The sequence below is a fragment of the Oncorhynchus nerka genome, linkage group LG24 (assembly GCF_034236695.1).
Source record: "Oncorhynchus nerka isolate Pitt River linkage group LG24, Oner_Uvic_2.0, whole genome shotgun sequence".
NCBI classification, from domain to species: Eukaryota; Metazoa; Chordata; class Actinopteri; order Salmoniformes; family Salmonidae; genus Oncorhynchus; species Oncorhynchus nerka.
The window spans coordinates 81,220,798-81,233,858 of NC_088419.1; the positions used below are offsets into that span (position 1 = coordinate 81,220,798).

Here is a 13,061-nt window from a genome sequence, read left to right on the forward strand (position 1 = left end):
TGGGCTGCTGAGGAATGGGGTAAAGTCATTTTCTCTGATGAGTGGGCTCACACAAGGGAGTGGGCTCACTCACAATTTTGCCTAAGAACAAAGCCATGAATAAAGAATGGTACCAACACATCCTCTGAGAGCAACTTCTCCCAACCATCCATGAACAGTTTGGTGACGAACAATGCCTTTTCCAGCATGATGGAGCACCTTGCCATAAGGCAAAAGTGGTTACTAAGTGACTCGGGGAACAAAACATTGATATTTTGAGTCTATATCCAGGAAACTCCACAGACCTTAATCCCATTGAGAACTTGTGGTCATTCCTTAAGAGGCGGGTGAACAAACAAAACCCACAAATTCTGACAAACTCCAAGCATTGATTATGCAAGAATGAACTGCCATCAGTCAGGATGTGGCCCAGAAGATAATTGACAGCATGCCAGGGAGGATTGCAGAGGTCTTGAAAAAGAAGGGTCAACACTGCAAATATTGACTCTTTGCATCAACTTCATGTAGTTGTCAATAAAAGCATTTGACACTTATGAAATGCTTGTAATTGTACTTCAGTATTCCATAGTAACATCTGACAAAAATATCTAAAGACACTGAAGCAGCAAACTTTGCGGAAATTAATATTTGTGTCATTCTCAAAACTTTTGGCCACGACTGTACACTACAGAGCATTCTGAAAGTATTCAGACCCCTTGACATTTTCCTCAATTTTTTATGTTACAGCTTTTTTGTATTAAATAGTTTTTTCCCCTCATCAATCTACACATAATACCCCATAATGACAAGTCAAATTTTTTTTTTAACTGAAAATGCAAATTTACATAAGTATTCAGGCCCTTTACACAGTACTTTGTTGAAGCACCTTTGGCAGCGATTACAACCTCAAGTCTTCTTGGGAGTGACGCAACAAGCCTGGCACACCTGTATTTGAGTAATTTCTCCCATTGTTCTCTGCAGATCCTCTCAAGCTCTGTCCGGTTGGATGGGGAGAGTCGCTGCACAGCTATTTTCAAGTCTCTCCAGAGATATTCGATCGGGTTCAAGTCCAGGCTTTGGCTGGGCCACTCAAGGACATTCAGAGACTTGAAGCCACTCCTTCATTGTCTTGGCTGTGTGCTTAGTGTCGCTGTCCTGTTCGAAGGTGAACCTTAGCCCCAGTCTGAGGTCCTGAGCGCTCTGGATCAGGTTTTCATCAAGGTCTCTGTACTTTGCTCCGTTCACCTTTCCCTTGATCCTGACTAGTCTCCTAGTCCCTGCCCCTAAAAAACATCCCAAACAGCATGATGCTGCCACCACCAGGCTTCACCGTAGGGATGGTGCCAGGTTTCCTCCAGATGTGATGCTTGGCATTTAGGCCAAAGAGTTCAATCTTGGTTTCATCAGACCAGCGAATCTTGTTTCTCATGGTCTGAGAGTACTTTAGGTGCCTTTTGGGAAACTCCAAGCGGGCTGTCATGTGCCTTTTACTGAGGAGTGGCTTCCGTCTGGCCACTTTACCATAAAGGCCTGATTGGTGGAGTGCTGCAGAGATGGTTGTCCTTCTGGAAGGTTCTCCCATCTCCACAGAGGAACTCTAGAACTCTGTCAGTGACCATTGGGTTCTTGATCACCTCCCTGACCAAGGCCCTTCTCCCCTGATGTCACGACTCCCACCGAAAGTGGCTCCCCTGCCTGTTTGGGCAGCGCTCGGCGGTCGTCGTCGCCGGTCTACTAGCCGCCACCGATCCCTTTTTCCTTTTCTGTTCGTTTGGTCTTATTGGTTGCACCTGTCTCTTATTTTGGTTTCTTGATTCACGTCTATTTAAGCCTGTTAGGCCTATTTTTGTGTGGGATTGTTTTCTGTTAGTCAGGGTGTGTGTGTTTGTGTTCCTGTCCGTTTGTGCCCTGTGTTGGGTCGGACTATTGTTTTGGGCGTTTGTTTGGGAATCCAAATAAAGTCGGTTACCCCAGTATCCTCTGCTTTCTGCACTTGACTCTGCACCCACCACTCCAGGCGATTGTGACACCTGATCGCTTAGTTTGGCCGGGCAGCCAGCTCTAGGAAGAGTCTTGGTGGTTCCAAACTTCTTCCATTTAAGAATGATGGAGGCCTCTGTTTTCTTGGGGACCTTCAATGCTGCAGAACTTATTTGGTACCGTTCCCCAGATCTGTACCTCAACACAATCCTGTCTCGGAACCTTACGGACAATTCCTTCAACCTCATGGCTTGGTTTTTGCTTTGATATGTACTGTCAACTGTGGGACCTTATATAGACAGGTGTGTGCCTTTCCAAATCATTTCCAATCAATTGAATTTACCACAGGTGGACTCCAATGAAGTTGTAGAAACATCTCAAGGACGATCAATGGATACAGAATGCAGCTGAGCTCAATTTCGAGTCTCATAGCAAAGGGACTGAATACTTATGTTAATAAGGTATTTTTTAAATGTATCTTTTGTACATTTGCTAACATTTCACTTTGTCATTATGGGGTATTGTGTGTAGAATGCTGAGGATTACATTTTTTAAAATCCATTTTAGAAAAAGGCTGTAATGTAACAAAATGTGGAAAAAGTCAAGAGGTCTGAATACTTTCCGATGGCACTGTATATATATATATATATATATATATATATATATATATTTTTTTTTTTTAGCTAAACATTGCACTCCATGAGGAGCCTGCCTGTTATGCGAATGCAGTAAGCCAAGGTAAGTTGCTAGCTAGCATTAAACTTATCTTATAAAAAACAATCAATCAACGATAATCGTTGCTCCAATGTGTACTTAACCATAAACATCAATGCCTTTCTTAAAATCAATACACAAGTATATATTTTTAAACCTGCATATTTAGCTAAAAGAAATCCAGGTTAGCAGGCAATATTAACCAGGTGAAATTGTGTCACCACTTGCGTTCATTGCACGCAGAGTCAGGGTATATGCAACAGTTTTGGCCGCCTGGCTCTTTGCAAACTAATTTGCCAGAATTTTACGTAATTATGACATAACATTGAAGGTTGTGCAATGTAACAGGAATATTTAGACTCATGGATGCCACCCGTTAGATAAAATACAGAACGGAATAAACGTTTTGTTTTCGAGGTGATAGTTTCCGGATTTGACCTAAGGCTCGTATTTCTGTGTGTTTATTATAGTTAAGTCTATGATTTGATATTTGATAGAGCAGTCTGATTGAGGGGTGGCAGCAGCAGGCTCGTAATAGTCAAAGGTATATGGTTTAGAGAAATAGTCAACGCGTTATAATTCCTGTAATAACTTGCGGCTGAACTTGAAAGGTGTTCCTTCGTTATTTTACCGTTCATGTCTTCCATAGAGAATGTCTTGATCTACTTCAGATAAGGTCTGTGTTTCGTGCTTAAACCGCCTCTGTTCATGTCTTCCATGGAGAATGTCTTGATCTACTTCAAATAAGGTCTGTGTTTCGTGCTTAAACCGCCTCTGTTCATGTCTTCCATGGAGAATGTCTTGATCTATTTCAAATAAGGTCTGTGTTTCGTGCTTAAACCACCTCTGTTCATGTCTTCCATGGAGAATGTCTTGATCTACTTCAAATAAGGTCTGTGTTTCGTGCTTAAACCACCTCGGCATTTTGATACCCGTGTACATCTCACTAGGATAAGGTAACGTTAGTCAACATATTTTCATAAATCCACTCTACAAAAAAAATGATATTCGCTAATATTTAGCCAATATTGATCAGAGTTACCTTGTCCTATGCATATCTACACAGTTATAAAATTGGCAAGGTGGTGTAAGCCTACACGAAACACAGACCTTATTTTAAGTGAATCTAAAAATATCCTATGGAATAAATGAATGAAGGAACCGCTTTTCAGATTTCGCTAGAAGGTGTCATGGGAATTATCACTCGCACTTTGGTAGTCAATTCTTACCATGTCCATTATTAAAATAGGATTTCCTGCATATAGAAATTACAGTTTTTGTTTTCAACATTCATCACAGTTAACTTAAACTCTATTTTTATTCAAACAGTTGAGAGTATTTGTCTCCTAAGCAGACACTTCAGAGCTGTGTGTGTGTTTTACAGATGGCAGAGAAAAGCAGAGCACCAGTGTGGGACTATTACATGGAATTGGCACCAGGAAAAGCAAGGTGTCTTATTTGTGATAAAGATGTAAGCATGGTGTCAGCAACGGCTAAATCAAAAAATACCACCAACCTGTGGAATCACCTTAATAATAACACCCATCCAAATGCCCATGATATGTATTATATTAAGTTAAAATAAAAGTGTTCATTGTTCATTCAGTATTGTTGCAATTGTCATTATTACAAAAATGTGTGTGTGTGTGTATGTGTGTGTGTGTATATATAAATATATTATTTATTTTTAAATCGGCCGATTAATCGGTATCGGGTTTTTTTGTCCTCCAATAATCGGTATCGGTATCGGCGTTGAAAAATCTACTCTACTCTACTCTACTAAAAACGTATACATATACTAAGAAATCAATCAATCCGCCATCATAAACACAATGGAAAAATCGCAAGATTTATTATTGAAATATTGAAATAGCATTGGCGACCAAGAAAAACAAATTGATACAATTTAAAGGCCAAGTGGCAAACAATAATGCAGACACTAGGGATGGGGGTGTGAGCATGTGGGTCTGAGCAGATGAGATGAAGAAATTGTTTGTGTGAGTCTGTAAGTTGTTGTTTGTATGTGTAAGTTTGTATATGGAGTAAAACATGTATAAAATGGGCTGTAAAATAAAGGGTTACCAAAGATCTTTGGTCATGAAAACTATTGTACAGTATAGGCAATTAGGATCTACGGACAAATAATCCAGAAGCATCAGCATTGCATATTCATATACAGCACCTATGTTTACTATATACTTCTACACTGACTATCTGGAGCCAAAGCCAAAGCCTCTCTGAGGGTGAGATTCTTTTTGTGTTCTGTTCGCTGTACTTGCATGCTCCAGAGCAGGTAAATGGAGCACGGAACTGGGCAAATTGAGCTTGGGAAAGCATGGTGCACAGGAGAACGCTGAATAGAACATAGCCATATTCTCAATCTGGAGCTCTGAGTGCAAAAGGTGGTGACATCACAATCACACACTGACCCACTGACCTTCCTCTGATCCTACATCCAAAACATGGAGCCTGTTAGAGAGTACTCAACAGCTATTGGCTGCTCTCATTTTCTCAACACATAAATCAAGGAGGATGAAAAACGAGTCAATATCTGACTCCTTGAATTATGGAAAACAGTAATAGTCTGGTTTAGTTGGCCTCCTAAACACTTGTCTACCAGTCCTAGGCTCATGTAGTTGAATGAGAGAAACAGAAGTTAGGCATGGACTTTCACCTCACGGTAAAGGTGTAATCTGCAATAATTTGATGGTCAAATAAATGACAGATTGTGGCTTCAAGTCCTTCAGGAGAAAGATTGAGCAGCAAGACTGACTTAGAAACACCTCAATCAGCTGTCATTCCCAGGCTGCCATAGGGTCATAAGCAATAGATCAACATCGCCGATATGACAGAATGGTGTAGTCTTGTTCTCCTTGAAGAGAAGAAAAGCTACCTCTACAGCTAGCTGACATCAGCCTGTTATATGCTCTTTTGTCACTAGGATATAGGGAGCAACCCTCAGTTATAAATGACTCCCCTCCCCGCTTACACAAGAGTATGAACAAGTCACTGGCATTATTTCAAAAGGGGAATGACGTGTTATTTTAACCACCTGTTGATACATGAAAAAAGAAAAGTGCTTGGACACGCCCTCACCTTGCCTCTAAATCAATACAAGGCCCTGGCAAAACATTTGTGTGTTTAAAAGAGAGGGCCAACAGAACACTCAAGACCTCATCACCCTAAAGTAGGCTTCATTAATTATGCATTGTAATTTTCCCCTATTGCTCATGCACGCCTCTGCTCTGACTTCCGGGAAACACACTATGAAGACACGTTTCTAACATTCTCATATCTGTTATTAGAATTTATGAATTCCAAACACTTACCGGAGGACCTGGGTCTCCTTTGGGGCCAGGAAAAGCCTCGTCATAGTCTCTGTAGAAGTAGTCTGGTTCCTCGTATCCATAGTCGTAGCCTTCCATGCCCACATCGTAGGCCCCTTCCTGGCCATGCTCCTCTGAGGTGTCCACCTGGTTCTCCCGGTACAGGGTGGTGCTGTTGGGTCTGAGCTTGGTGTCCACGAGGTGGTTAGTGGGCTGGGGCCGAGAGTCTCTAGGCCTGGAGCTGTTCCTCAGGCCCTCCTTCAAGCGGCTCTGCCTGACATGGGAGATCAGCCCTGGGGTGGCTGTGGTGACCCGTTGGGGCCTACTGGGCCTCCTCTCCTCCTCCTCCTCCTCCTCTGTGTCATTCTCAGACTGGGGAGACTGCCTGGTGGAGCCCCCTGTTGGGCTGGATCCGGAGCTGGAGTTGGTACTCCTGTGTGTGATGCCCATGGCCTTTAGCCCACTTAGAGTGCCTGAGGATGAGCCAATGGGGCCTGCTGTGGGTGTATGGATAGAGGTGAGGTGCTCCAGCAGGAAGCTCTGGGTCTGGTTCCTGACACCCAGGTGAGACTGCTCTGAGGGGCTTAAATACGGTATTCCAGACCCCTCCAGGGAGGGGCTGAGGCTGGGGGCTGATCTGGCCAGGTTGGTGGACTGCTGGGAGTCTACAGCCAGGGAGAGGGGCACCACCACAGTCTGGGATGCTGGAGAAGGAGGAATAGGGGAGAAAGCCAGGGAGCCAGAAACCTCCATATCCAAGCTGGAGGGTGGCGGTGGCGATCGGAAAGTGTCAGCCAGCCGGCACTGTTTTTTAAGGTAGTGGCAGTAATGCGCAGCAGCCTGGGCTGAGGGGTAGATGTCCAGCTGGCATATGAGGCCATGGAACTGGGCTGCTTTAGACTTCATCCTTCCTAGGGTGAGCAGGCCTCTGGATCCGGACCCCAGCACATGTGACCGGGTCAGCGTCTGTTCTCGCTGCTGCACCACCCCGCAGTCCGCATGGAACGAAACTGAGCGCGGCCGCACGCTCACGGCGAAAGAGTGCTGCCACCCGTCGTGTACGTTGTAGGTGAAATAGACAGAGGCCTTTTCGCCGGTGTACACCACCACCTTCCTGGGCAGCAGCTGGATGCCAAACTGCAGCTTGTCCCTGCCGTCATGCACACTGAAAAGGAAAGCATTGTTCGCTCGCCAGGAGCTTAGGCTAACCACGACAGAAAACTCCTCACCGAGCTCCGGCGGGAACAGCCCCCCCGTGGCGGCTTCAATGTGGGCGTCCGGGCTGAGTAGGACCCCGGCTCCTGGGGGAGAGGAAGAAGGAGAGTGAAGGGAGGAGGAGGGGGAAGAGGAGCTGGTCCCTGGGGAGAGGGTGTCTCTGCTGCCGGTGAGGCCCAGCCAATGGAGGATATCGACACCTGTGGAGCAGAGGGGAGAGAGGTCAGTTAGACAGCCAGACAGATACTTGCAACATCTTCAAACCTTAAAAACAGTGATAGGAAGAGGACATTAGCATCATCACTCTACACTCTTAGAAAATGATGTTCTAAAAGGGTTCTTTGGCTGTCCCTATAGGAGAACCCTTTTTAATTCCTGGTAGAACCCTTTTAGGTTCCAGGTAAAACTGTTTTGGATTCCATGTTGAACCATCTGTGGAAAGAGTTTTACATGGAACCCAAAAGGGTTCTACCTGGAACCAAAGGGTTCTACCAGGAACCAAAAAGGGTTCTTCAAATGGGTCTCCTATGGGGACAGCCAAAGAACCCTTTTAGAACAATTTTTTATAAGAGTGTAGGAGGAGGACCAGTTAGAAAAGGAGATGAAGGAAGAAGAAGAAGAAACAAAGTAAGGAACGCAAGTAGAAGAAGTACAGGAAGTGAATGAAGTGAATAAATAGGTGGAAGGTCTGATCAAGGCTTGGCCGCCATGACATCACAGATTACCCATAATCCACCTCAGACAGCCAGGCAGCCAGGCCAGTGAGCGAGGCAGCTGGGGGCCAGATGATTCCAGACAAGGGACTACACAGGGATAGATGGTACAGTACAGTACTATCACACAGCAGTGTGTGTGTGTGTGTGTATGTTTGTGTGTGTGTGTGTTTTTCAAACAGCCTGTTTGAATCAATCTGCCAACAGAGATTCATGATGCTCTCTTTCTTAACAAGCTGAGTCATGAATTTTCCTCTCTCCCAGGTGATTCCTCAAACTACATGTCTGACCTGCTGACATTGAAGTACAGCAGGAGAACAGCGTTTAAAAATGAGTTTAAAAGTAGTGGAAAGAGTTTCTCAGCATGGTAGTTAGCTAGACTTTGAATCAGGGAATAACGGGGTTTGAGGGAAACATTACAATCTTAGAAAAAAGGGTTCCAAAAAGGTTATTTGGCTTTCCCCATAGGAGAACCCTTTTTGGTTCCAGGTAGAAACTTTTTGGGTTCCATGTAGAACTCTTTGTGGAAAGGGTTCTACATGGAACCCAAAAGGTTCATTCAAAGGGTTCTTCTATGGGGACAGCCAAAGAACACTAAGGTTCTAGATAGCACCTTTTATTTGTACAAATGTCAACAGCATGGCACAATATTTTCGGAAGAGCACAATATGACAAATGAGAACAAAGAGGTATGAAATATGTTATGAACATTTAAATGTTATCTTTCAAATGAATATCAAATCCAAGATGGCGTAGCAGTAGGATGTGTCTGTTTGTCCTTGTCTTATCCTGTGTAAATAGCCGGTCTTCTTCGTATATACCTTAATCTCACTTTCTATCTACGACTTAAATATACTTTCCTGCAATCCGCCTCACCCAATGTGGTACGGATCTGCTATTTTTATTCCTTATAACTGGAACTTCCATCAGGAGCTAGCCAGCTAACTAGCTACTAGTCTTTGTTAGCCACGGTTAGCAGTCTTCACCTTTTTCTCGGTCACCAGCCAGCCATAGCTCGAACAATACCTGTTAGTCTGCACAGCTCGATATCAACCCAGAGCATATCGGACTGCTTTTCTCTACCAATCACCGGATTCCTGCCGCTCTGGATCATTACATCGGATCATCGCAGGTAGCTAGCTGCAAACGAGTGGCCCATGTTAGCTAACACCTCTGTCCCGAAGCAAACACCAGCTAGCCTCGAGCTAGGCCCATATACCAGCTAATTCTAGGGCTACAACACCTCCTTTGCCAATTGGCCTGGACCCTTTATTGTCGACACGGAGCCCGCCGATCCATCACGAATGGACTGCCAACGTGGTCTCAACAGGCTATTCAGTTACGTTGTCGCCGAAGAACCATCTACTAGCCCCGGCTAGGCCCGCTGTGTCCCCTGCTTGTCTAGCGTAGTAGTGACTACCGAACAGCACCCTGACTCACCTATTGCTGCTCTTTTGACCCTATGATCATTCTAACAGTCCCACTCTGCCCATTCATCGCCATTTACCCATTGTTTTCTTAGCTCTCCTGATCTACACCTGTGTTTGCTTAATGCCTCTCTCTAATGTCAATATGCCTTGTCTACTGCTGTCTTGGCTAGTTATTATATCAAGATAGCTGATGTTCTGAAAGAGCTGCAAAATCTGGACCCCTACAAATCAGCCGGGCTAGACAATCTGGACCCTCTCTTTCTAATATTATCCACCAGCAAATGTTGCAACCCCTATTACTAGCCTGTTCAACCTCTCTTTCGTATTGTCTGAGAACCGTAAAGATTGGAAAGCTGCCACGGGCATCCCCCTCTTCAAAGGGGGAGACACCCTAGACCCAAACTTTTACAGACCTATATCTATCCTACCCTGCCTTTCTAAAAGTTAACAAACAGATCACCGACCATTTTGAATCCCACCATACCTTTTCCGCTATGCAATCTGGTTCCCGAGCGGGTCATGGGTGCACTTCAGCCACGCTCAAGGTCCTAAATGATATAATAACCGTCATCGATAAAAGACATGTGCAGCCGTCTTCATTGACCTGGTCAAGGCTTTCGACTCTGTCAATCACTGCATTCTTTTCGGCAGACTCAACAGCCTTGTTTTCTCAAATGACTGCCTCGCCTGGTTCACCAACTACTTCAGTGTGTCAAATCGCAGGGCCTGTTGTCCGGACCTCTGACAGTCTCTATGGGGATGCCACAGGGTTTAATATTCGGCCCGACGCTTTTCTCTGTATACATCAATGATGTCGCTCTTGCTGCTGGTGATTCTCTGATCCATCTCTAAGCAGACGACACCATTCTGTATACTTCTGGCCCTTCTTTGGACACTGTGTTAACAAACCTCCAGACAGCTTCAATGCCATACAACACTCCTTCCTTGTCCTCCAAGTGCTCTTAAATGCAAGTAGAACTAAATGCATGCTCTTCAACCGATTGCTGCCCGCACCCGGCCTCCCGTCTAGCATCACTACTCTGGACAGTTCTGACTTAGAATATCTGGACAAGTACAAATACCTAGGTGTCTGGTTAGACTATAAACTCTCCTTCCAGACTCACATTAAGCATCTCCAATCCAAAATTAAATCTAGAATTGGCTTCCTATTTCGCATCAAAGCATCCTTCACTCATGCTGCTAAACATACCCTCGTAATACTGACCATCCCACCGATCCTTGACTTTGGCGATGTCACTTACAAATTAGCCTCCAACACTCTACTCAGCAAATTGGATGCAGTCTATCACAGTGCCATCCGTTTTGTCACCAAAGCCCCATATACTACCCACCACTGCGACCTGTATGCTCTCGTAGGCTGGCCCTCGCTTCATAATCGCCGCCAAACCCACTGGCTCCACGTCATCTATAAGTTTTTGCTAGGTACATCCCCGCCTCATCTCAGCTCACTGGTCACCATAGCAGCACCCGCCCGTAGCACACGCTCAGCAGGTATATTTGACTGGTTATCCCCAAAGCCAACTCCTTATTTGGCCACCATTCCTTCCAGTTCTCTGCTGCCAATGACTGGAATGAATTGCAAAAATCACTGAAGCTGGAGTCTTATATCTCCCTCACTAACTTTAAACATCAGCTGTCAGAGCAGCTTAGCAATCATTGCACCTGAACACAGTCCATCTGCAAATAGTCCACCCAACTACCTCATCCCCATATTGTTTTTCTTCTTCTTCATTGCACCCCAGTATCTCTACTTGCACATAATCTTCTGCACATCTATCACTCCAGTGTTTAATTGCTCAATTTGAATTATTTCACCACTATGGCCTATTTATTGCCTTACCTCCCTTACTACATTTGCACACACTGTATATAGATTTTCTATTGTATTATTGACTGTACGTTTGTTTATCCCATGTGTAACTCTGGGTTGCTTGTGTTGCACTGCTTTGCTTTATCTTGGCCAGGTCGCAGTTGTAAATGAGAACTTGTTCTCAACTGGCCTACCTGGCTAAATAAAGGTGAAATAAAAATAATAATAATTTTTAAAAAATCAAAAGGAATCAAGACTCAAAAGGTTTTACTGACTGTGTGTGTGTATGTGTGTGTGTGTGTGTGTGTGTGTGTGTGTAAGAAAGGGAGAAACTGGCAGACTAAGGCAGTAACTCAGTGGAATCCAGGAAACAGGAAAACGTCAGTGGGGAGATCCTAGGAGGAGGACGAGGAGGAAGAGGAGGAGAAGGAGGAGAAGGAAGCGGAGAAGGAAAAGTAGGAGGAGGATCAGGTAGAGGAGGAGGGAGGAGGGATTAGGGAGGGGGGAGAGCAGGAGGAGGAGAAGTCAGGAGGGAGGAGGAGGAGGAGGAGGAGGGAGAGGAGCAGTGGAAGATATTTACATTGCTAATCAAGAGATGCTAGCTTTCTTTGAAAAAGTTTTTCCCCTTGCTCAGGGATCTGCTCAGAAATATGTTCAGGGGTCTTAGTCACAAAGTCTGTTTTATTGATTTGGCAGAACAAGAGGGAACATAACTCAGCCAGTGGTTTAAACACACACACGCACACGCACAACCAGTGTTTTGAATTTAAAATTAGGCTTCTATAGTGTGTTGTCACAGCAGGTTTAACGTGGTCGTAAAAACTGAAGTAAAAAAAAATATTTTTTACTGAAAACATCTCTGGGGGCATGCAAAACAGAAAATAGTCAAGAACGCAGACTGGTAAAAACTCTGACCTCAAAGCCGTAACACAGCTATTAGAATGAGTCGCACATGTATGACGTATGACGTCGACACCTTTCACCTTGGCCATGGGTCAAATTGAACAGACAATAACTTATTTAGAAAAGCGTATTATAAATGTGGGGAGGAAGGGGTAATAGATGGTGACTGACGTTTACCTTTGTAGCTTTTGTATTTTTAACATGTTCACATGGAAACACTTAGGAAAAAGCATTAAGGATTCAGTGATCATAACATAATCAAATGTTATTAGCATTGTCTAAAATGGGGATCCAAACAGTGACATTGGTAAGCATTATCTTTATGCCTAAACTGTAAACAACATAATACTGGATGTATTTTGAAGAATACTGTTTACATTTTCTTTACACACGGCAATGGGCTCATGTCCAAGGATTTACAAGGTGGTAGATCCCCTACACCCCCTGAACTCTCTGATAGTTATCTGAGTATGGTGTAGGGAGCTGGGGGGGGTGAGTGGGTATGGTGCTGCTGGTGTCAGGATGTCTGTGGTTTACTAGCTTTACCATCGCTCGGAATCAGCCAAAAGGTTGCTTTGTCCGTCCATGCATAGAGGCCTTGGAAAATACAGAGACTGAGCGATTTAACGTGCCTCACAGTGCTCATGTCTGAGTTCATGTGCTTATGAGGTCCTCTAATTCCTAAACCTGGTCCTCTCTTTCCTAAACTAGTTGTCTATGCAGCCTGGGGACTAGTTGTGTATGCAGGCTGGGGACTAGTTGTGTATGCAGCCTGGGAACTAGTTGTGTATGCAGACTGTGGACTAGTTGTGTATGCAGCCTGAGGACTAGTTGTGTATGCAGGCTGGGGACTAGTTGTGTATGCAGCCTGGGAACTAGTTGTGTATGCAGCCTGAGGACAAGATGTGTATGCAGCCTGGGGACTAGTTGTGTATGCAGACTGGGGACTAGTTGTGTATGCAGCCTGGGG

At 44.5% G+C, this 13,061-nt stretch overlaps 1 protein-coding gene across 1 annotated transcript in view; it reads right to left on the minus strand.

The window, feature by feature from the left end:
• LOC115108771 (collagen alpha-1(XXIV) chain) overlaps nucleotides 1-13,061 on the minus strand; it is a 296,583-nt gene that overhangs the window by 247,281 nt on the left and 36,241 nt on the right. The window contains exon 3 of the mRNA XM_065009201.1: nucleotides 6,003-7,414. Coding sequence (XP_064865273.1) covers nucleotides 6,003-7,414 — 1,412 coding nt within the window. The remainder of the gene's footprint in view (nucleotides 1-6,002; nucleotides 7,415-13,061) is intronic.